The sequence below is a fragment of the Heterocephalus glaber genome, unplaced genomic scaffold, assembly GCF_053883595.1.
Source record: "Heterocephalus glaber isolate CG9 unplaced genomic scaffold, H.glaber_assembly_v1.0 deba00000281, whole genome shotgun sequence".
Lineage (NCBI taxonomy): Eukaryota > Metazoa > Chordata > Mammalia > Rodentia > Bathyergidae > Heterocephalus > Heterocephalus glaber.
This window is the reverse complement of record NW_028258139.1, coordinates 13,577,569-13,599,912: the sequence shown is the minus strand read 5'-3', so window position 1 is coordinate 13,599,912 and position 22,344 is coordinate 13,577,569. Positions and strand designations below refer to the sequence as shown.

Here is a 22,344-nt window from a genome sequence, read left to right as displayed (position 1 = left end):
GGATGGGGGCCACCCTCAAGGGCCTTCCACTAGGAGCAATACAGGAGTGTATGCACACCAGGTCCTGGTTGCTAGGAGGCACCCAAAGGTGAGTGCAGGGTTGGGCTCCACTAGGAGGAGGGGAACAGCCAGGGGTCCTAAGAGGACTGCATGCAGTACCCGCCAGTGGGGGCCGCTCGGGTTTGCCTTTAGGACCACTACAAGATCTGGGGCAACTCAACTGGGCTCCCAGGGAAGAAGGGGAAGCATTTAAATGGGACCAGGGATCTCACTCTGCTCTGGAGAAGTCAGGGGCTTCCCAAAAGCCTTTGCGGCCCTGGGGAGGGGAAGGGGAAACAGGGTCACACCAGCTATCTCAGGATCTGGCACAGTGAGTCCACCTAAAACTGGGAAAAGATTCTGAAGCTAACACACAGCACGGCTAGAGCATCTAAGAAGCTGGTCACAAATGAAGGACAAACATGTTTAGAGGGCACAGGAGGTTCTGCAAAGAATCCAGAAGGAAGCAGAGATGAAAGTGCTTGCTGGGCACCTGGGCCAGAAAAACAGAAGCCCTGGGCTCCATGGTACACATGGACCTGTTTCTGTACACTGTGCACTTTAGACATCCATTCAGTGGCAAGCCAGAGGAAGCTGCCAAGGGTTCTGTGGAGGAGGCAGAGTGCAGGCCCCAGGACCTACTCCTTTAAAGAACCCCAGTGGGGCACAAGGGATCCAGCTAGAGGGGCTGTTCCCTCAGCTGGTTCTCGGAGGATTGCTCTGAGGCCAAATGTCATTCTGGCCAGTCAGGACACTAAAGTCGAACAGAAGTAGGTCGTGAGGGAAAGGGCTGGTCCTCAGATGGAAAATCTCATGGGCATAAACCATCTACAAGGGACCTGACAGGGTTGGTCAGAGCTCCAGCAGCTCCACCGCACCCTTTCTGAGGTGACGCATCACATCCTGTACACACATTTGTCCTTCAGTGCTGCCAGCAACCAGTGAGCCCTGACCTCTGACTTCCTGCAGCACCTCAAGCAGCTGCAACTCAAGTCTGTTGAGAGCCAGAAATGGCACACAGTGCAGTTACCACCCTAGACGTGGGACGGAAGTGGTGTGACAGCGGCATGACCAGAGGCAGGAGGGCCCAAAGAATCAGCACAAAACCTCTGAAAACTATCTGATTTTTATAGTCTTCACACATGCCTTTAAAGCAAGAAACACACATGGCCACTAGTGCTATGGAGGCAATGACTATGGCCTCAGTGTTTGGACAGTTGTTAAAAATGCAAAGCACTCTCCCCGAAGTCCCCTTGGCTTCATGGGATCCCGGGAGCAAAAGTCTTGGTGGAATAACTAGCAAACACTGGAATGAAAACTAGGTGCCGATTCAGCTGCCATGACTTGAATCTGAGAGGGAGTGGAGTTCAGGGGAAAGCAGTGAAAGAACATAGAAAAATACACCTATTTCATGTACATTCAGAGGTGCTAATGACCATGGACAAAGGGCCTTCTGAAATCACAGGTACAGGAGGCCATGGTGCCTAAAATGAGAAGCTACAAATCAGCTACAAGGTCTGGGGAAATCAGACTGCATCTTCCTACAAATGCTTTTGTGAAACCAACCCATGTGGACATGCCTTCCCTGGGAGTATCACTAACCTGTTAGCTGAGGATAAAAGCTCTAACACCGCTGGAGCCCCCAGAAGTCTGTTTTACCATGCTCAGTGCAAGCCTAGGAGTAATTTCTGAATGCCTCATCAAGATCTCTCCATGTAAATGCTGTAACCGTGAAATTCAGGAGAGCATTGAATATGGACTCTGCGCTGGCCTTTGAACCAAAGGCTGAAAACAAGTGTCCATGGTCCCTGGGGACAAGGAGAGGACCTGGCCAGGTAGCTATAACTCTGTACAGGAAGTCACGCCACCCTGTCAGCAGCAGCATGGCTCAGACCTGAGCTGTGGGGCCTGTTGGCCACAGGGGATGCTATAGTCCATTTAGGACCATGGCTGAAGTAGCCACCTGCAAGAGGGCTGTGTTTGCTGCCTATGCAGCCACAAGTGCGCTATTCTGGCAGTGGAGGTGATCAACTTGTGTCATAGTCCTTGGCATCTTGCCCTCAGGTACCAGGCTCAGTGTCCACCCTACACAGGAACGCCCAGTCACCCAGCCCACCAACCCTTCTCGGGCCAGCATGGTGGTTTTCTCCTCTTGGGCAGACATGTCTTGCCCCTGACACACATGGCTCAGCCTGGCCCCAGCTACAGCTACAGAAGGTTTAAGGGTGCTTCACGTAGGGGGTCTCCTTGCAGGTCTCATCCCATTCAGGTCACAGAAAAACCCTGGTCAGCTGGAACACACAGGGCCAGGCCCTCCTGAGTAACACAGCAGCTGGCGAGAGCTCTGGGTGTCTGAGCGTGTGGGCACTCTAGGGAGCCCAGCTTCAGGCTATCATCAGTGATCACCTGCTGTAGATGAGCAGGGCAAAGGGGAGAGGGTTGGGCCTGTGCCCCCAGCAGGGCACTCCTGGAGGGCCTCAATTTTGACCACAGCTCTCAGAGCAAGCCGCCGCTGTCTTAGCTGCCACTGTCGGCTGAATGCAGAGTGCAGCGCATGCAGCTGCTCCGCCTCCTGCATGGTGAAGCATGGCTGCTGTTCGGCAAAGTGCACAATAGCTTCAAAGGATGCTGCCGCCTGCTCCCAGGCTGCCTCATCATCCTCCTCAGTGCCCCGCTCCCCTTCTGCATGCCCATCTACCTGGGCTGGTGGCGCGGCAGTGTGTGCCTCACCCTCCTCCCTCCCAACTGTGCCCTGCTCCTCTGCCCCGATGTTCTGAAGCCTGCTGCCCGGGCAGGAGGGGCCCTCTTTCACCAGCTCAAGGATGTGGGCAAAAGTCTTATGGTGAGGCTTAGAGGTGCAGTGCTCTGCCGCCACTTCCTCCTCCTCCAATGAGCTGTCAGTGAAGGCACCTGCAGGCCACAGCTTCCTCCAAGCCTGCCTGAAGACCTGGCTGGGCACGGCATTCCAGGCACAGGCCACATTGAAAATGGTATCGTTCATGCTGTAGCGGGAATGGAAGCCCTGCAGGGTGACGGGAGGGCTAATGAAGTGCCTCATGAAGTCTCTTCGAATGCCTTGCTCCATGGGCTGAATTAAGGAGGTCACACTGGCAGGCAGGAAGATGGTGAAAATGTTATCAGACATCAACTCAGACTCCTGTGGGTGGGCCCGGGAGTTATCCAGCAAGAGGATGGCCTTGCTGTCTTCGGGCAAACCTATTGCTCTGAAGTGCTCACGCACCGAGGGGACAAAGATGTGATGGAACCAATCTGCGAAAATTTCCTTGTCTACCCAGGCATTGCCCTGGGCCTTATAGGCAACAGGCAGGTGCTGGATGCCTCTGAATGCCCTGGGGCCACCACACTTCCCAATGGCCAAGGGTTTGATTCTGTGGGACCCCGTGGCATTGGCACACATCAGGACAGTCAGTCTGTCCTTGCCTTGTTTGAGGCTGGGCATGGTCCCACCATCCGGGTTGGGATTTGGTAAGCACCGCCAGAAAAGGCCAGTCTCATCAGCACTGTAAACCTGCTCAGGGGACAGCCCGTGCTCAGCAGTCAAGCTCCTAAAAAAGCCACAGAACTGCTCAGCTGCTTGGTGGTCAGCCACCTGCTTCTCACTGGATGCATCTAGCTTTTTAATGCCATGCCTGGCCTTAAAGCGCCAAAGCCACCCTCCAGAAAACACACAGGGCTCGGTCAGCTGCATCTGCTCGTAGAAGTCCTTGGCCTTCTCGATGAGCATGGGACCTGACACAGGGATGCCCTCGGCGCGCTTTACCAAGAACCACTCATATAGCACCCGATCCAGGTGCTCCAGCTTTGGCGTGTGCAAAGTGCGCCGCTGCTCCAGTGCCTGTCTGGAGTCTGAGTTGGCAAAGAACCTGAGCAGCTGCGTCTTGTGAGCCTTGATGTCATACAGGGTGGACATGCCCACATTGTACTCCTGCATCAGCGCCTTCCTGCTCTCGCCCCGCTCCAGGCGTGTGCAGATGTCAATCTTCTCCTTCAGGGTCAGGACCACCCGCTTGCGCTTTTCCCCCCTGCCCTTTGCAGCATTCTGCTTGGAGGCCATGGGGGGGGGGGGGATGGCGTGGCCTGGCCTGGAACTACTCCTTCTCTGCCTCAGTCTTTGCCTCTCCCCTCTGTCCTTCTGACCTGCTGATCCCAGGCTCAACTCCAGTCCCTCACTGGCTCTGCCTTCCACTTGCAGCAATCTCTTGCCTCAGCCTTCCTTCAGTTCAGTGTTCTGGGCTCCAGCAAGCTCAGGCCTTGGCTCCTAACAACATGGTCTGCTACCAAGTCTTTCTGCAGGACAGATGGCCAATGTCACACTGCCTGGGGCTGCTCCACTCAGCTGGACCCTTGGGCTTCTCTGTATACACAGCAAAAGAGCTCCCTCAAACACTGCCAGGTTTCATTAACGGATGTTTTGCAGCATGAGCTGGGAATACCTCTCTCCAGGGTCTACAGTGGTGTTTCATCCACAGCCCTACAGAAATTGGAAAGCAGAGAAAAAAAAATGTTATGGGAAGAGCCTGGGACATTCCTACCATGAAGCTTCACAAGAAACTAGAGAGCTGCTCCATGCTGTGTTTGCTGCTGACTGTCCTGCGATGTCCCTCACTTCCTTCATGAAAGCTTGCCTCCAGCCCTCTCCATTTCTCAGAGGGTGACTTGGGGACCACAGAGGCAGAGTCCCACAGAGGCAGCAGCACCAGCGATCTTACTATATGTGCATTCCACCATGTAAGTGCATGCAGAATTCACAGATGGAGTCTTAGCATCCTGACCCCTCTTAAGCCTTATCTGGCTGTTTTATCCAACTTTGTGCAGTCATGAGGTCAGAGGGTTACTTGTATGTGCAGCACAAAAATGAGTACACCTCAAGAGAAATGAGACATTTATCCAAAGGTAGTAAGAGCTCCAAAGACACATGTCGGGCTTTGTCACCAGCCAGGTTGGTTGGGGAGGGGTCCCTTTCTGAGTCAGGATCTACAAGATGCAATGTCCTTTAGGACATAGAATTCCATTTATTGACTGGGAAGGGTAGTGTGCATACTGCCTGGCACAGCACACAGTGCGGTATGTGCACATCACTGTGGGGAACAAAAGGGAAATCAAGCCAATTGAGGATTTTTAAAATGAAATGAGGGAAATAAGATGTGGAATTCCACAGGAACTTGTGAGGCTGATAAGCTTCCTGGAGAGATCTGGCACCAGAAATGGGCTCACTATGGACATCTCTTGATGCTTGGCATGCAGATGTGTGCCGGGTGACAGGAGGTAGCTGAAAACCCTGTCCAGCTTGCAAGGCTAAACATTTCCTTCAGGAGTGAAATTTGGTTACTACTTCTAAAAAATCTCTTCCTAGCCAAGGGGTAACATGGCATAGTAAGTAAGTAGTTTCCAGCCTTGCAGTTTCAAGGGAAGCACTGACACCCTGAGGCCATGTGAACTGATGTAAAGTCTTATTTGCCTGTGCCAAAGCGGTGGATAAAAAACTGGGAGGACTGAAGGGACAGAGCTGAGGCAAGACAGAAAGAGGGAGACACTCATCCCCATTCAGATTTCTCCTGTGTGAGGGGAAGTTAATTTCTTTAGAAAAGGCCCTTAAGAATTTAGGGAAAGGATACAAAAAAACGACCTTTCCGTCAGCAGGCTATGGTTGTCTACGGGGAAGGGAGGACGTCAAGCAGAAAGATTTTTGAAAGGAGAGTATGAATATTGGAGACTGGGCAAAACAACTGGAGAGTCCTGGGAAAAGAGTGGGGATCCTTTTCCCGACAGAAATGTCGGTGCGCGCATGCGCAGGGCCAGGCCTGGGCGCCAACTGCAGTGGGAGTTTACACACACCCGATTCCCGGCGGGGGAAATCCGAAGAGGAAGATCCTTGACCTCCTAGGGGCTTGTCCTGAAAGCGATTCCTTTCCTGGGACCAGGTTCAGAGTGGAAGATCGGTGCAGGGCTTGGGAAAATGAGAAAAGAAAACGACATCGGCGAAGCCTCGTTCGTCCTCGGGGAGGCCCCCAGGTGACGAGACCCTGGGAAGGTGGAGGCTCGCGCTGGGGCGTCGTGGGACCCGGCGGTGGGTGCCTCTGGGAGAGCGCTGGGGGCTGCTCGGACGCCGAGCGTCGGGGTTGAGGTCGGCAAGAAGCAGAGCCGAGCCTGCAAACCCGCGACTGGCGCAACCGAACCAGGGTGGCCAACCCGCGGGAGGCATCGCCGCCCCGCCCGCCTGCCTCGCACCGGGTTTTACTCACCTGTGGGCGCCGACCCGCAGCCGTCGGCCGGAAGTGCTGCCCACCTCTGGTCCGCTCCTCGAGGCCTTCCCCCGGTCACTTCCGGGGCGCTCTAGGCAGGGCGGAGGACTCGGCCTCAATGGTGTGTGGGAGGCGAGCCCAGGCTGTTCCAGCGCTGGTGGCGGGGCGGGAACGCTGCGTCTTGGTCTCCCCTTTCGTAGAGTTGGCGCCAGACTACGAGAGCCCTGGTGTTATAGGAAGTGGAAATCCTGTGCTGAGTGAGGCTCAGTAGTCCAAGAGTTGGCGCGGAAAGCCAAGTGTGTCTGGGGCCGCCTCTGCCTTGGGGAGTTTCCAGCCCCTTCCTACTTTCCCACCCCATGAGTGCCCTGGCCGGGTCCAGCAAGCCTGACCTGGAGCCTCACGCTAGCCTAGTTTTCTCTGGCGAGGAGATTTAAAACGGGTGAGCTGGAGAGACTTCGGTGACATTGGGACTTGAGTATTTGCTGTGATGGAGACTCTGGGGAGCCTTAAGATGGGGTGAAACTTTGAAACTGTAGGGGTGCACTATGGTGGGCTGAATGGTGAACCCCAGGGCACCCACATCCCAGCCTCCAGAACCTGTGAACACGTGGCCTTCAAAGGCAAGAAGGCCTTGGTAGATGCCAAGTTAAGTTTCCTGAGATAGAGAGTTCTGATTATCCAGTGGTCATCACAGTGAGAGGCAAGAAGGAAGGGCAAGAGGGAAGACAACATGATGGCCAGGGCAGAGGGGAGAGGGCCACCTAAAGAGGAGAGGAGGGAGGGGCCCCAGCCCAGGGGAGCAGGTGGCTTCTAGAAGGAGGAAAGCAAGGAACAGATTCTCTCTTAGAATGCAGCCCTGCTGACATCTTGATCTTAGCTCCACAGGACTCATTTCAGACTTCTGACCTTCAGGAGTGTAAAATAATAGATCTGTGTTGTTTTAGCCTACCATGTTTATGCTAATTTGTTACAATCACCATAGAAATGCGTACAGATTTTCTGACTTACTCCTCCTTACTTCACATTCTTCCTGTTGCTCCCAGGATCCTACACGGCTTTCTTCTGTCTCCTCACTGCCTCGCAGGTCTCCAGCTGACAGGACCCACTCCTAGCTGTGTTTGCTCTATCTGCTCCTACTGCCCATGTGAGCTCCAGTATCAGGACTTTAATACCAGGAAAGGGGGTGGCTCCCATGTCTCCTGCCAGGACCCCCCCCCCAAAATCCAATCTACCATCCACCCCACACCCTACACAGCTTCCCAGCAGCGCCTCAAAGGCAAGGTTTCTGAAACAATCCTCCACTTCCTGTCAGTCAGTGGCAACTCCACCTTCTCACTTAGTCGAAACAGAAAACCCAGGGCCATCTTTGACTCTCTCGCTCATGCCTGATATCCAGTCAGCCAGGAGCTCTTATTGTCTCTGTCCAAAAAACTCATCTTTTTCACCTCTCCAGCTGCTGACCCCTGGTCCATACCTCCAGGATCTGGCAGATTCTTCTTTCCTGTCCTCTTTTTTCTGTCTTTACCCCATGATCAGCTATCAGCTGCTGCATAGCAAACCACCCTAAAACTTACTGTCTTGAAACAGCAGCCACCCTGTCCAGCACATGGTTCTGTGGGTATGTTTGATAGAGGAAGAAATCGAGTTATGGAGCATAGCAAGCATGTGGTTGGATTAGAATCCGGGATCCCTGGAGGAGTTCCCTCAGCAGTACTCCTGGTACAACTAGGTACCCCATGGCTGGCCCTACTCCAGTGCTTGCTTGGCTCTCTGCTGCCACCCTGTGGACCTGGGATTCAGAGCACCTCCCCGACCTGGCTAGCAATGGCAGGGGTAGGGGCTTGGCATGGAACAAGGCCTAGGGCATTTACTCTGGGACCCTCAGGCTTCCTCTTATGGGTGAAGTTCACTCTGGCAGTGGGGAGAGGGTCAGAAAGAGAGAAAGATGGAAGAAATTCAGTGGTGTCCCCTGGAGCCTGGCACAGAGCTTCCCTCCCTAGCCATGTCCCAGTGCACAAGGTCATACCTCCAGACCAAACCTGGACCGCTGCAGCAGATTCCATGGCCATTCACAGGAAATTGGCCTGGGGAGTGTCAGTCTCCTTGCTCAGGTTCTGGAGGCTCCAAGTGAGGAATCATCAGCCACCGATCCTTCCGGGAGGATCTTAGGTAGATGTCCCAAGCAGAGGGTTATTTGTGAAGCCCACAACCCAGTGGTAGAGAAAGGAAACTGTCCTAGAGGCATCTGGGATCCCCTGGTTCACCAACTCCCTCTGGGAGGGAAGGGTGGGCATGAAGAATACGGAGAGGCAGAGGGCCCGCTGGTGGACTGAGAGCTGGGACGGGTGATGCCCGCCAGAAGTGGGTGGGGGCCAGGGCCACTGACAGTGCTTGGTGAGACCAGGAAAAGGTGTCTCTTCTGGGTAAACAGGGGTCTTGGGAAAATTAGAGACAGAATGGGGGTGGGCTCTGAGGTACTGTACTGCCCAGCCTGCTGTCCAGAAAGCCCTCCTGAGATTCAGTCCCCCAGTGTCCACTGATAAAACCTGCTCAGGACTCCTCGCCTAAGACCCTCCTGGGAGGACTGGTGGCTGGCAGTTCATCATTTGATACCTCCAGAACCTGAGCAAGGGGCATTGCCAGGGCCCGGGGCCCCTTCCAGACAAAGGGCTGCAGGCAGAGGGCACAGCTGCATGGCAGGGTCAGCCCATGGGCTTGGAGGAGGACTGCAGGAGGCCAACTACACATAGGTTCGTGGCTGACAAGACCTGGGCTTTATCTGGGGAGGGCCGTGATCTGCCCAGTCTGATGCACACTCACCCTAACCCAGCATTCCTACCGCACCCTCATACCCATATACACATACACACACCTTCTCATATGGCACAGTCATCACACTCACATGTCACACACACAGAGACCTCGTAAGACAGCCTGCATGGGGGCCGGCTCTGAGGGTGACCCTAACACCCATGATCTGGCTGCACAGAAGCCACACCTCTCACCTGTCCGCATTGTTCCAGAGGAAAATATCTGCACCTGTGTAAGCAGACGTCAGTTGTGGTTTTGCATTGAATGTGCCGTCTTAATTTTTAAAACGAGCTCTATGTGAAGTAAAAAATTCAGGCAAATGTTATGTGTGGTCAAGCATGGGGCTTCATGGACTGCTGGCAAGGACTTCCTGCTAGAGGCCTACACCCAGGGAGCAGCAGCTCCTGTACTGTGTGCGCAGGCAGAGCCCAGCGAGTCTGGGCTGCGTAGCTAGGTGGGTGGGTAGAGGGCTGGGAGAGAACAGGAAAATCTGGAGTCCCAGGAAGTGGATGGAGTGCAGCCGACCAAGGCTAAGGGTGAGTCATGTGGCTGCCACAACCAGACCCTGTCCACTGCCAAGGGGCCGCAGGGAGCCCTGCCCCTCTGTGACAGACCTTCCCGGGGAGCAGGACCACCAGAGGATCCAGGCTCAGTGTAGTCTCAGGGGCTGCATTCGGTGTGTGCCTAAAGCATGAGTGATGAGGAACTGTGGTCAGGGTGGCCAGAGTCAGCACCCAGTGTGTGACCATACCAGGGCTCAGTGTGTGACCAGGGTCAGGCCTTAGGGTGTGACCATGATCTTGGCTTATGAGGGGAGCAGGGCCAGAGAACAGACTGACCCAAGTGTGGGCTCAGTGTTGGGCTGTCGTCAGAGTTCAGTCTGTGGTCAGGGTGGGGCTACAGGAAAGTCACAGTCACAATCTTCAATACTTGAGCTGTGGCCATTAGGCCATCCCTAGGCCAGCTCCCACCTTGGCTCTGCTGACAATGGGGACTGGGGATTCTGTTCTGTGTGATGCAGGGTGCTGAGTAGATTCTGGGCCTCGGCCTGGAGGATCCTGGGCCCACTCCACGTAGTGCTAGGAGCACCTCAAGTTGGGACAGCCAAAAATGTCTCCGGGCCTTGCCAAATGAGCTGAGGAGAGGGCAGAATTGCCTGTTCAAGAACCAGCCTTGAAGTCCTGACTTGATATCAAATCTGATCGGCAAACACATACACACCTGTAAATATTTGGAAAATGAATGTTCAGGCTGGTGCCGGGTGCAGGGTGCCTCCAATGCAGAGACAGATAAGGAAGGGTCCTGTACTGGACGGTGAGTCCCAGGGGACCGGAGCTGGGTGGGATGAGGGGTCAGACAGGCAGCAGTCACACACGGAAACAGCCAGGCCTCCACACCTGACTCATGGCTCTCGGCCTGCCCTGGGCTGGAGGGGATGTGCAGAGAGAAGTTCTGGGAGGGGAGAGAGGGCAAGACAGTGTACTGGGGAGGCTACACTTGCCCTGTGTGACCTTCAGCCATGTCCCGCCCCCCCCCCGAGCCCCAGCCTCTTCACTGCCAAAGAAGAGAGCTTCCAGGGCAAAGAGCCCCCAATCTGAAGGGTGCTAGGGAGCTGGGCAAGGGAGATCCCCAGGCTTGGAGCTGCCTGACCATGGGTGGAAGGCCACAGGCTGGTTGGTAGGCACTGCAGAGTGCCAGGGTGGGGGGTGGGGGTCTTATGTCACCCCTGACCCCCACCAGCTGTGTCATCTCCATCCAGGACTGCGGTGACTCTTGGGAGCTGCTGGGTCTCAGGCCCCAGGATGCACATGCCTCTTGGCCTTCCTGGGCTGTCCAGAAGGCTGAGGGTGGTGGCCTCCTGAGGCTCCCTAACCCTGCAACACCCTGACTGTTAGAATGCTCCAAGGCCCTTCTCAGGGGACACATGGGGAAGGAAGAATGTTTAGGAAACCAGCAGGACCGGAGAGTAGCAGGGAACTGAGCAAGCGGATAGTACCCTGGCTAGCGCTTGTGTCCATTAGCATCCAGCCAGAACAGCGGCCTGCCACAGGGGTCATAGGCGGAGTCTGGCAGGGGGACGTAGAGGCGCTCAGAAACAGGGGCCACAAATCCCCCCACAGCCCACAGCAGCAGGGAGCCACTGGGGTACCCTGGGCCTGGCAGCAAAATGGAAGGAACAAGGACCAGAGACTAGCTGGGGAAGGCTGACCCGCAGGACCTGGGGCCCTTTCACAGCACAGCCACCGCAGCCCGGGCATCAGGGTGCTAGAGCACGAGAGGGCCTGGCCTCTGCCCCTTCCTGCTGTGCCCAGGTTCGGAGTAAGTCCTGACAATGAAGCACAGCTGCAGTGCCTGGGCTCCTGCCTTTTCCTTCTCCTCAGGGCCTTTAGAAAGCTGTACATTTCCCTGATTGCCTTGTAGCTAACGTTACAGCTTGTGGGGCTTAATAAGGCCCTGAGGGTAAAGCCTTAGCCCAGGATGGCACCTACTGCTCCAGAAAGGGGAGCCTGCCGCTGTCCCCATTGGGCCCCTAGGTCCTTCCTCAGGGAAGGAACCCCTTAGGACAATCCCACCCTGTGAACCCTGCTAGTTGCCAAGGCAGCAGCCCCTGCTGTTCTGTCTGGGATCCTCTCACTGAGGCCTCTCAGCTAGGAAAGCAGCTCAGCTTCCCCACAGAGCAATGAGGCTCCAAGGAAGCCCCTGGGCCTCTGCTAAAAGACTGGATGGGCCTCAAGAATGTGGTCTCCCTGGTCTGGCCCCACTCTGTAAGGCAGGAGGCATGATCCTCCTGCAGGGAAAGTGCTCCACCCTAGGCAGGACCTGCCCCACCCAGAGGCAGAGAAAGGACAAAGAGGGTAAAAAGGAGGGGGGGGTCAAGTTTGGGAGGGCCCAGCAGCCTGTCGCTGCTGACTGGCCAGTGTGGCTTCACCTGCCAGCTGGAGCTATATAAAGTCCTTCTGAGGCCTGCTCCCCTGCCGACTTGTGACCATGAAGGCTGTCCTCCTTGCCCTGCTGGGCATCAGCTTGGCCCTGCAGCCAGGTGAGGCTTGGGCCATTATGGGGGTAGGGCTGGGAAGGGAGAAGGGAGGGAGGCCAGAGGGGGACCCTGAGGGCCAGACAGAGGGGAGGAGGGCAGAGGAAGGAGGCTCTCGTCCCACCTGGTACCTTGGGGGAAGCGCTTGACACAACCGAGGGGCAGGCTTTGGAGGTGGCATGAGGCTGCTTTCCACTCCTTGGGCAGCACTGGCTCCTGGAGGGACAGACAGATGGACGGGGATGCTAACCAACAGCCTGGGAGGGCAGGGCCCAAACGTCTCAAGCTACAAGCACCCCAGAGGGAAGGAGGGAAGACTGGGATGTGGACCTGAGGATCACTCTGGAGCCCACCCCTGGGGTCTGCTCCTCCAGGTGGAGCACTGGCCACCCAGGCTGAGGGCCTGTGGGGACAGGGTGGTCTGCTCTGCTCTGGCTCGACCCTCCCACCAGGTGTCCTGGACACTTCACCAGCCCACTCAGAGCCTCGGCTTAATCTTCTGGACAATAGAGAGAATTATGAAAATTGCTGCTGAGACCACGGGACAGCTAAACGGGGAAGTGTTTGGGTGCACTGAGGGCAGGGCAGGGGACGCAAGGCATGTTTTCACAAGCTTTGTCCCTGTTTGAAGAGAGGACACTAAATCATGGCACCCTGGCAGGTGGCCCCCCACGCCAGAGACAGTGGTACATGGCTCAGGGGCTTACACACAGCACCCAGGAGACCTGGAAGGGGCCAAGAAGCCAGGTAGAGCTAGGGGACAAGGGCAGGTGAGCTCGGTGTCTGGTGGCAGGAGGAAGGGTCTCTTGACCTGCCCTGGGGGCCAGCTGGCCTTTCCAGGTGCTACTGGCAAGTCCCCCTGGAGCTTCTCAGCCTCCCCTGGAGGGAGCATAGGCATTTAATAAAGCCTTAGGTCTCTAAGGGTGGCAGGTGGTGCTTCAGTGGCGTGAGGGGAGGCAGCAGGGAAGCCTTTCCTGGGAGGAGGAGTTACATGGACCTCGGTAGAGGTGGCCCAGCCTCAGAGAGCTCCCATCCTCTCAGGTCAGGAGGGGCCTGGTGGAAGTCCTCCAAAGGAGGCTGGCAGCCTCTGGGGGACCCCCAACCCAGCAGGGGTCACCGCAGGGGTTAGGTTGGCAGCCGCTGAGTATCCCACCCTCCCACCTGCAGGTGCTGCCCTGCAGTGCTATTCCTGTACAGCCCAGATTAGCAACAAGGACTGCCAGAATGTGAAGAACTGCAGCCAAACCGAGACCTACTGCTGGACGTCGCGCGTCCGTGAGTGTCAACCTGCTCTGCTCCCTCCTCTCCACTGGCAGCCGCCAGAGAACCTGGGCCTTGTCTCTGGCACTCTCCACCCTCTGCTAGTCTGCTCGATTACTCTTCTATTCCCAAGTGCCTGCTCAGCTTCCTACCCGCCTGTCCACCCTGCACTCAGGGTACTTAGCTCCAGGCCCTGTTGCCCTGGGCAGTTAGATGTGGACAAGCCCAGGCCTCTGGCCTTGGGCAGCTCTTGGTCTCATGGCTAGCCTGGGGGAGGGGGAGCTGGAGCTCCAGTTAGAGGAGGCACAGGGTGGTGGGCTGGGGCAGGCCTAGACAGGTGAGTCCCAGGACCTGTCCTCAGCCAGCGGTCACCATGCCCTCCAGGTGCCATTGGGATCCTGAAGCTCATCAGCAAGGGCTGCACCTCGGACTGTGTGGATGATTCAGACAACTACTACTTGGGCAAGAAAAACATCACCTGCTGCTCCACTAACCTGTGCAACGTCAGCGGGGCCTATGCCCTGCAGCCAGCCAGCACCCTGGGGCTGCTCCCAGTGCTCACTGGCCTGCTACTGTGGGGCTCTGGGCAGCTTTAGGCTCCAGGGACAGTGGTGGCCTAGCCCTGGGCTTCCTCACACACCTGGCCCCAGTCCTGCATGCACCCCGACACAGGCCTGCCCTGACCAGTCCCTGCTGTGGCTCCCTCCAGGACTCTGGCCCAGCGCCCACCCACTCTAGTGACAGGGACAGTCTGAAGCTGCCCAGTAGCCCACTGGGCCCTTCCTTCACCTCTGATCAGGCACCTCCTTCTCCAGGATGCTTTTCCCTCAACCCCCTCCAGGAGCTGAGTCAGGTCAGTGAGGGGCAGCACCTGGAGGCCTAGAAACGGCTAAGAGGAGAGGGGTTGGGTGCCAGTGGGGACTAGATGTGAGGCCCTGGAAGTCCCCCATGTTCAAGGGACCTGGGACACAGCAGCTTCAACACACAGTGGGCCCTTAATAAACACCTCTTGGGTAAGTGGGAGAGCTTCTGTCCTTTCCCCAGTTCCTGGGAGGGGTTGGGTTGGGGCCAGGGCTGTGTCTGGTGTGGATGTGGCCTTGACATCAGAGCTGTAGTTCGGGCCTTGGCAGGAGCAAATGTGTGGCATGTGGAAAGGAAACATCCGTAGGAGGCCAGGAAGCTTTTCTTAGGGCTCCTAGCCCTTGTTATGCAGTCTTGAGCATGTGCAAAGTGTCTCTGGACCCTAGTGCTCATCTGTGGCCCTCCTTGCTATGACACCAGTCTCAGAACTCTCACTGGGGGAGGGCTCCTGCTGGAGGGGTGTATTAGTCAGCGTTCCCATCACTGGGACACAATACCTGACACCCTACAATTTAAAGGAGGAGAGGTCTAATTTGACTCAGAGTTTCCAGGGATTTAGTCCATGGTTGACTGGCTCCAAGGCAGAAATATCGTGGCAGAGGTTCATGGCCGATCAAAGCTGCTCAGTTCATGCTGGCCAAGAAGCAGAGCAAGGGGAACAGCACCAGAGAGGAAGGGGCCAGGGACCAGATAGGGTACCCAAGGTCATGACTCCGTGACCCACCCAGGCAGGCACACCCAGCAGTGTGCTTTACCAATTGCCTGCGCAGCTCCCAAGACAAGCACATTGACAGTCAAGCTTAGCTATCACCCCACTACTCCTTCAGACCTCAGTGAACTTGTTTTTTGAAACTTTTGTTCTAAGAGCTGCAGGTCCCTCCCCAGTAAATACTGAGATGCTACAAAAAGGTCCCAATGACAAGTCACCACCCCACACTGACCCCAAGGCCCAGGCTCTGCCCTGGGCTGCCTCGTTCCAATTCCTGGGTTCCGGTGGGTAAGTCTGCCCATGCCCTTGGGCTCTCGAGGCCTGTGGAGGGACATGCCCACCCCTTCCCTTCCTAGTCCTGGAACTTGGCCTGTGCTGTGAGCTGGGGACAGCTGGGACCCCGGTGGGGACCTGCAGTGGGACTTCCAGGAAAAAGGGGGACCACAGAGGCTCAGAGAAGAGAGGCATTTGCTGCTTGTATCATGAACTGAGCCAGGGTCAGAACTTTGTCCCGGGCCTCTGCAGTGGCACTGGGGAGCCCAGCAGGAGGGAGGAGGAGTCATACTGAGGATGAGCCAGGTCAGAGGCCCTGGGGTTTAAGCCAGTGCCCACCTGTGTGCGACGTCAGGTGGGAGGCCTCCCTCTTACACCGGGGTGAGGGAGAGTACAGCCCGCTCAGGCCAGTGTCTGAGTGACCCTCAGTGCCGACTGCTGCCTTCCCCTTCCCAACATCTCCCCCCAATCTGCCTGGCTCCTTCCTGTGGGGGACCCCTGGGCTTCAGCCTCCTGAGGCTTACCACCTCCAACTCTGGCCCAAGGCATGTTCAGCACACAGGCCTGGCTTCCCAGGGCTCACTCCAGGGTCTAGGGTGGGCCTGTGTTTTCAAAGTACACTGTGGAGTTGGCGATCCCCTAGAACTTCACATGCATTGGGACAGCTTAGGCTGGTGCTTCCCAAGGCATTGTGTTTCCAGAAACTGCTGGCTGAGGCTTGATGACCTGTCTGGAAAGCATCCAGGGCACAGCCTGGGACCCTGGTGCCCTGCTGTGCTCTCAGCTGCTCAGCACACAGTCTCAACACCTGCTAGGTTCCAGGTGCTGCCCTTGGTACTCCCCATAACAGCAGTCAACCAGGCTTGGCTGGGTTCTGTCCAGCTCTCCTGGATACCTTGCAGCAGTGATGGTGAACTTTTTTAGAGGTTTCAATGATGTAAACAGCTCACTGTCGCCCATGTGTCATAGGTTTGCCACCACTGCCCTACAATCACCTGGGTCCATGGAGCCTACAGAGCAGTGCAAGAGACTCAGATGAGCAGGATAAACACATAAAAAGAGCTGGGAGAACAACATAAAGCCAAGGAGGAGGATCCAAATGCTGGCATGGCCAGGAAGGCTTCTTTGGGACCTGAGAGTTCAGAAAGGATGGTCACCTTACTGAGCAGGGCACAACCCACAAGGGCCCACACATAGCCACATTCCAGAGAGGGAATCCTTCTCCCTGGAGCTGGCACTGTGCCCAGGGCTGAAGCCCATCTAGGTCCTACAAGATAGGAGTGCCCAGGATGGGTGAGTGTTACTAAGTTGGGTGTTACAGGGACAAGTGTGAGCCGTGTTTGGGGAGACCCTGATAGGCAGTGAGCTCTGTCCCAGGAGGTATCCAGGCAGACCCAGGGACCTAGGAAACCCAGATCCTGCCCTGCACAGCTGTAGGTCTCAGGAGCAGATGGACAAAGGGTGACAACACCTCATTTTCTTTGCATTGAATTGCAATTACCTTGACCAGGCTGAGGGGAGGCAAGAAAGGCACTGAGACCCTGAAAGGAGGGAGGCCAGGCCTGTGGCACAGGCAGGGCAGGAAGCATCCTTAGAGCTGCAGCCTCCAGGATCTTGAAACTCACCCAGCCCAGCCGCATCCGGTGGCCACCCCACCTCTGCTGCTCCATGGCCCAAGCTCTGCTGGGTGGCTCCCTGAGCTCATCCTCTCCAGGTCCAGGGGCCTGCAACCCATGCACCAGCTGCTAGAAGTTGGGCTGCAGGCCTGCCCCTGGTGGTGATGCCTGTCACTACCATACACACAGGAGTCCTGGAGCAGCAAGGGCCCAGGGATAACCCCTGCCTGAAGTTCCTTGTGCACACATTGTGCAGGCTCACACACCCCAGGCACAGACTGTAGAAGGGGCTTTCTGGGTCCAGAGCCCAAGTCTCCCATCTGACTTGGATTCCTTCCAGTCCCCCAGTAAACTGCTGGCAACCCACCCCAAGATGCCACATCCTTGTGAAAGAGCAACATGGCTGGTGTTGGAGGGCAGAAAGGCAAGGGTCCCTCAAGCATTTAAGAGCATGGAACACCTGCCAAGCAATAGCCTGGGACACAGCGGTCAGCAGGTGCCCCAGCCCTAGGGTCCAGCAGCATGGAGACAGGCTTGTGCAGGCAAATCTGTGTCAACCAGTCAGCCTGGCGGTGGTGAGAAGGATCCCCGGAGAGGAGGGCGTTGGACCTGGCCCAGAGCAGGGATCCAGGGATGGGGGAGTGCACTCGGGTGGAGCATACTCAGGCAGCCTGCAGGGCCCAGGGCAGAGTCCAGCCCTGATGGGGCTGGATGGGACATAGTAGGCAAAGTCCAGGAGGCTGGACTCTGAACACGATTAAAAGGCTCTAAGGACAAGTCCTCAGTCCCCAGTCACCTCTCCCCAGGTGGTTCTCAGGGCCCACCCAGGACTAGGTGTGTGTTACAGGGAGAAGTGAATGCAATGTTTGGGGAAGTCGCTGATAGGCAGTGTGCTCCCGGTCCCTGAGGCTACCCGACCAGATCCAGGGATCTAGGAAACCTAGATCTTGCCCTGCTGCAGCCACGGGGCCCAGAAGCAAAACTGGAAAGGCAAAGAATTCAGTGTCTGTTGTTGAGGGAGACAGAGGCCAGCGGCCCAGCCACCCAGCACAGCGTGGGACGGTGGCATGGGGCTGCACAGGCCATCTGGCAGTGCTGTCCCCGTTGCTCCTCCCGCGACAAGTGGCGCTATTTGCTTGGGTTTTCCAAGAGGGGTGAGGGGGCAGGAATGCTTGGGATAGGCATGGTTGAGGTGCGCTTAGGGTCCTCAGGATCTTGGGAGTGGGGGTGAGTGTGGGGGGCGGGGCGTGACGAGGGTGCAGGCTGGACCTGAGGTGTTCACGGGGGTATCGCTTTTCGGCCTTCTGGCTAAGGTCAAGTGAGGTGTTCAGGGGGAGGGGGGTGGAACTTATTCACCCAGGCCCGCCAGGAATTCGGTGGGCCTCTTGGTCCGACAGGGTCGGGAGGCGCAGAGCAGGCGCATTGGAGCGCCCTGGAGACACCCTGTGTCCCATTTTTCCTTGCAAAGTTCGCTGTCTAGCCGGAAAGTGTTAGATCCGTTGGACCGGCGGGTGCGCGCGCTTCAAAAGTTTGCGAGAGACTGCGGGTGTGCCAGTGGCCCGGGTCCCGCAGCGCCTGCAGTGCTGAGAGCAGCCACCAGGTGCCGCTATGACTCTCAGAGCGCTCCGACTCCCACTTCCCCCTCCCGGAAAAGCAAAAGCTGAGGCCCCGGGTAACGCGGGACGAAACACCGAGGGCGCAGGGGTGGATTCTGAGAGCGGAGGGCGGAGCTGAGGCCCGTGGCGCACGGCCTCCGTCGTGCCTCCCCCTCTACCGGAATATCTAGGTGGTGCGCTCCAGCCGGCTGCTGGCCGCGGCGCACGGCCCCGGATGGGACCGGCACAGCGAACTCCACCACCGCCGCGATGCTGGGGCTGCTGGTGGCTTCGCTGACCCTGGCGCTCGCCTTCTTCGCGCTGCTGGATGGCTGGTACCTGCTGCGCGTACCGTGCGCCTTGCTTCGTGCCCGCCTGCTGGAGCCGCGCGTCCGCGATCTGCTGGCGGAGCAGCGCCGGGCGGGCCGCGTGCTGCCCTCGGACTTGGACCTACTCTTGCACATGAACAACGCGCGCTACCTGCGCGAAGCGGACGTGGCACGCATCGCGCACCTGACCCGCTGCGGCGTACTCGGGGCGCTGCGCGAGCTGGGGGGACACTCGGTGCTGGCCGCCTCCTGCTCGCGCTACCGCCGCTCGCTGCACTTGTTCGAGCCTTTCGAGGTGCGCACCCGCCTGCTGGGGTGGGACGACCGCGCCTTCTTCCTGGAAGCTCGCTTCATCAGCCTGCGGGACGGCTTCGTGTGCGCGCTGCTTCGCTCCCGGCAGCATGTGCTGGGCACCTCGCCTGAGCGAATCGTACAGCACCTGTGCAAGCGCAGGGTGAGCGGCCCCCTCCCCCGGAAGCCCTGCTGCCACCTTTTCCTTTGTGCCTAGGGCCTTCCTCGCTAGTGCTCTCTTGGGGGCTCCGAGTCCCTAAATCAGCTCTGTGTCAGCTGACTTAGCTAACGCATGTCGGTTCCATCTTCCTCCTTTCTGTCTTCCCAGAGATCCCAGGCAGGGTTTGCCCCTAGGAGGCCAAGTTCTCCAGCTGTGTGGCCTGCAGTGCTGAGCCACCCTCTCTGGTCCTTGGTTCTAAACAGGATGGGTTCAGTTTCTGATGGGTTCAGTTTCTTAGAGAGGGTTGTTGGGCATTCTAGGGGATCCAAGAACCGCATCAGCACAGCTTGGAGCCGAGGGAGGGACTGAGTCCTGGTGCCTGGGTCTGGGGTTGGGCTGACCCCAAGAGCTGCAAGCCTGTCTGCCTTTCCAGAGATAGGAAGAGAAAGGCCTGTCTGCCTAGCCCGAGGCCCTCCACAGGGGCTGCTTGCTTTGGCTCCTGTGTCCTGGCAACCGAAGCCCTCAGGACAGTGGTTGCCACAGGCAGGCTCCTGAGACATGCCAGGACCCACCCCACCCCTGGCCTCAGTTAGTCATGAGGGGCCAACTCTGAGGCTCAGAGTTGATGGCCACTACCCTGTGGTCACAAGCACAGCTCCCTGGTTTTCTCTTTGTTGAGTCAGGAAGCCTCTGAAGGACCTGGATCTTTCTGTCCCCACAGGGCGGGTGCTGGGTTCTGGGTGTTCTTTCCTGTGTCAAGAGTCCAGGGTGGCCATCGAGGTTGTCAGTGCAGGGGCTAAGGGCACAGACCCGGGCATCTTTTCTTTGAAGGAGGGTGGCATGTCCCAGCAGGGATGGTGTGGATGAGGGACTGGCCAGGGCTGACAGAACCAGGGAGATAGCTGGATCTGGCCATGGAAATTGGGCTGGAAGGGGTGGTCCTGAGAGTCAGAGCTGGACTCAGGAGCAGTGCCTGGACTGGACCAGCCCTGGGAACATGCATTTCTTAGTTTTCTCTTGTTGCTGAGACAAAATACCCAACCCCCCATTGTTAAAGGGGGAAAAGATTATTTAGCTCACAGTTTGTGGAGATTTCAGTCCATAATCGGCTGGTTCCAAGGCAGAGTGGCACATGGCAGAGGGGCGTCACAGAGGAGAAACAGCTCATGGTGGGCAGAAGGTAACAAAGCAAGCAAGGGACCTTAGCAGCTTCTTTCTGCCCCTTTTATATTCTATCTAGGCAACCAGGCTTGTGGTGGTGCCAAACCAATCAGTGGACTGATTTTTTAGCAATCACAGCAGATTCAGCTACCTCTGAAAAAGCCCCACCTATGACCACATGAGGCTTTGGGGGATCATCTAGACACAAACCATGACACTGCAGTTCCTCCTTGTCCCAGGCTGTCATCTGTCTGGCCTCCTCTCATTCTGTGGCTTGCAAAGCTGTCTGTGAAACCCCTAACCCCTCAGGGTGCCTGGGATTTGTGTGCCAGGAGAATGGGGCTGGGTAGCTCCCACACAGCCCTTTCCCTGCCCTGAGTCCCTGCCCTTCCCAAGGTGGCTGGGGTTCCGTCCCCTCCTCAGCAGGATTTTGCCTGGTTCTGGGGATCCAGAGACCTCACACAGGATGCCCAGGGTGAGCTCACAGCACCTGGGAAGCATGGAGCAGGCATTGGAGAGGGGGTTCCTGAAAGGTCACTGGGGCTGGGGAATGGTGTGGGCAGAGGCCTGGCCAGGTGCCCCTTGCTGTGCCCCTCACTCATCCCATAGCAGGTACCTGACAGAGCCTTGCCTTCCTGTCCCCCTGTAGGTGGAGCCCCCCGAGCTGCCAGAAGACCTGAAGCACTGGATCACCTACAACGAGGTCAGCAGCCAGCTGCTCCGTGCCGAGAGTAGGCTCAGCGAGGACACGAAGGACCAGTGACTGCTGCCTCCACCCCACCGCACCCTGCCTCACCCTCAGCCTGGGGGCTGTTGGCCGCCCATCCAGCCTGTCAGTTGGCCTGTCCTGCAGAACAGATATACCAGGCCAGGCTCCTAGGTGCAGTGGGCTTGTGACCGTCCAGCCACCTTCACCTGCCTGACCCCCTCTGTGTTGAGCCCTATGCTGTGCTGGGGAGGGGCCAGCATGAGCACCTTGACCCAGCTCTGTCCCTTGGCTGAGGGTAGATGGGCAGAGAGGCACGAGACAGGGACCAGGGCAGGCCTGGGGCCTGCATCTGACTCAGGGACAGCAGGGCTTCTGATGGGTCAGAGCAGACTTGCCACATAGCTTCCTGTGGCCTCTGTGAGGGTGGAAAAGCCTGGAGTGGAGTCAGGGACGTCAGAGGCCAGGACTGGGGGTAGAGGGACAGAAGCACTTGGAAGGAGGACTGACTAGTGCCTGCACCTCACCATGGGTCCTCAAGGTTCCCTTGTACAGAGTTGGCCCCTGCTGCCTCTTCTGTCAGGCTGGGTAGGGGGACAGTGGGCCAGGAGGATATCACATGGCACAGGGGCTCCTGGAGGGGCAGTAGGCTTCCCTTGCTGGGGATGACCAAGTCAGGAAGCGGACAGAGCTAGAAGGGGACTCTTATCTGCCTGTGCCCATCAGGACTGCTGTGTGACCTTGGGCTGGACCTTGCCCTCTCTGGGCACCTCTGGCCTTTCACCCCTTGAAGGCTGCCTCCCTGCACAGGAAGGGTCTTTTCACCTTTGTTTTACAGGCCGCTTGCTGTTGTCTGGCCAGACTCTGCCTGCAGCTGATCTCAGGACTCCCTGATGAGGATGCTGGCCTTCTGGCTGGGGAACCCAGGCCTGGAGCAGACCTCAACTGCTGAGAAGCAAAGGCCAAGTGGGGCTGGCCGGAGGCTCTGCCAGTGGCCCCAGCTCTCAGAGGGTGCCCTGCTAGCTGGGGCATGGGCCAGGAGTCCTGCCTGGGGTGCGCTTGCCTGCTCAGGGCTGTTGCCTCTGCCTGTGCCCCTCCTTGTGCCCACTGTAGGGACTGCCCTGTAGCTCCAGTGGTGCCTGCTCCTCATCCCCCCTTGCCTTAGCATCAGCCACACGGAAAAGCTGCAATCTTTGTTTTAAAGCACAAGATTAAAGAATTTTAAAGGTGCACATG

The 22,344-nt window shown here is 57.3% G+C and overlaps 3 protein-coding genes across 7 annotated transcripts; 2 read left to right on the top strand and 1 right to left on the bottom strand.

Annotated features, from left to right (window-relative positions):
- Positions 1–1,147: 1,147 nt before the first annotated feature.
- Jrk (Jrk helix-turn-helix protein) lies at positions 1,148–10,566 on the bottom strand. 4 transcript variants are annotated; one of them, XM_004837872.4, is made up of 4 exons: positions 8,329–10,566; positions 6,303–6,526; positions 5,896–6,007; positions 1,148–4,531 (listed from the first exon to the last, which is right to left on the bottom strand). In XM_004837872.4, the coding sequence occupies exon 4, from the start codon at positions 4,112–4,114 to the stop codon at positions 2,435–2,437; it is 1,680 nt and encodes a 559-aa protein (XP_004837929.1). In that variant the 5' UTR covers positions 4,115–4,531; positions 5,896–6,007; positions 6,303–6,526; positions 8,329–10,566; the 3' UTR covers positions 1,148–2,434. The 4 variants fall into 4 exon arrangements, with proteins under 4 accessions (XP_004837929.1, XP_087042898.1, XP_004837928.1 ...); XM_087186772.1 differs by lacking the exon at positions 5,896–6,007 and having other exon boundaries at positions 8,329–10,248; positions 10,335–10,566; XM_004837871.3 differs by lacking the exon at positions 5,896–6,007.
- A 255-nt stretch (positions 10,567–10,821) lies between these two features.
- On the top strand, positions 10,822–18,110 carry Psca (prostate stem cell antigen). The gene is made up of 3 exons (XM_004837873.4): positions 10,822–12,153; positions 13,315–13,422; positions 13,792–18,110. The coding sequence occupies exons 1-3, from the start codon at positions 12,102–12,104 to the stop codon at positions 14,001–14,003; spliced, it is 372 nt and encodes a 123-aa protein (XP_004837930.1). The 5' UTR covers positions 10,822–12,101; the 3' UTR covers positions 14,004–18,110.
- A 428-nt stretch (positions 18,111–18,538) lies between these two features.
- On the top strand, positions 18,539–22,338 carry Them6 (thioesterase superfamily member 6). Of its 2 annotated transcripts, none has more exons than XM_087186799.1 (2): positions 18,539–19,085; positions 21,052–22,338. In XM_087186799.1, exons 1-2 carry the CDS (start codon positions 18,732–18,734, stop codon positions 21,163–21,165), a joined length of 468 nt encoding a protein of 155 aa, XP_087042925.1. In that variant the 5' UTR covers positions 18,539–18,731; the 3' UTR covers positions 21,166–22,338. The 2 variants fall into 2 exon arrangements, with proteins under 2 accessions (XP_087042925.1, XP_004837926.3); XM_004837869.4 differs by having other exon boundaries at positions 18,539–19,244.
- Positions 22,339–22,344: the final 6 nt, after the last annotated feature.

Bases quoted from the DNA above. Each gene is read 5' to 3' on its own strand.
- Jrk (XM_004837872.4), bottom strand. From the start codon at position 4,114: ATGGCCTCCAAGCAGAATGCTGCAAAGGGCAGGGGGGAAAAGCGCAAG.
- Psca (XM_004837873.4), top strand. From the start codon at position 12,102: ATGAAGGCTGTCCTCCTTGCCCTGCTGGGCATCAGCTTGGCCCTGCAG. The intron at 12,154-13,314 runs GTGAGGCTTGGG...TCCCACCTGCAG, and splicing joins CAGCTTGGCCCTGCAGCCAG to GTGCTGCCCTGCAGTGCTAT. The intron at 13,423-13,791 runs GTGAGTGTCAAC...CATGCCCTCCAG, and splicing joins CTGCTGGACGTCGCGCGTCC to GTGCCATTGGGATCCTGAAG.
- Them6 (XM_004837869.4), top strand. From the start codon at position 18,732: ATGCTGGGGCTGCTGGTGGCTTCGCTGACCCTGGCGCTCGCCTTCTTC. The intron at 19,245-21,051 runs GTGAGCGGCCCC...GTCCCCCTGTAG, and splicing joins AGCACCTGTGCAAGCGCAGG to GTGGAGCCCCCCGAGCTGCC.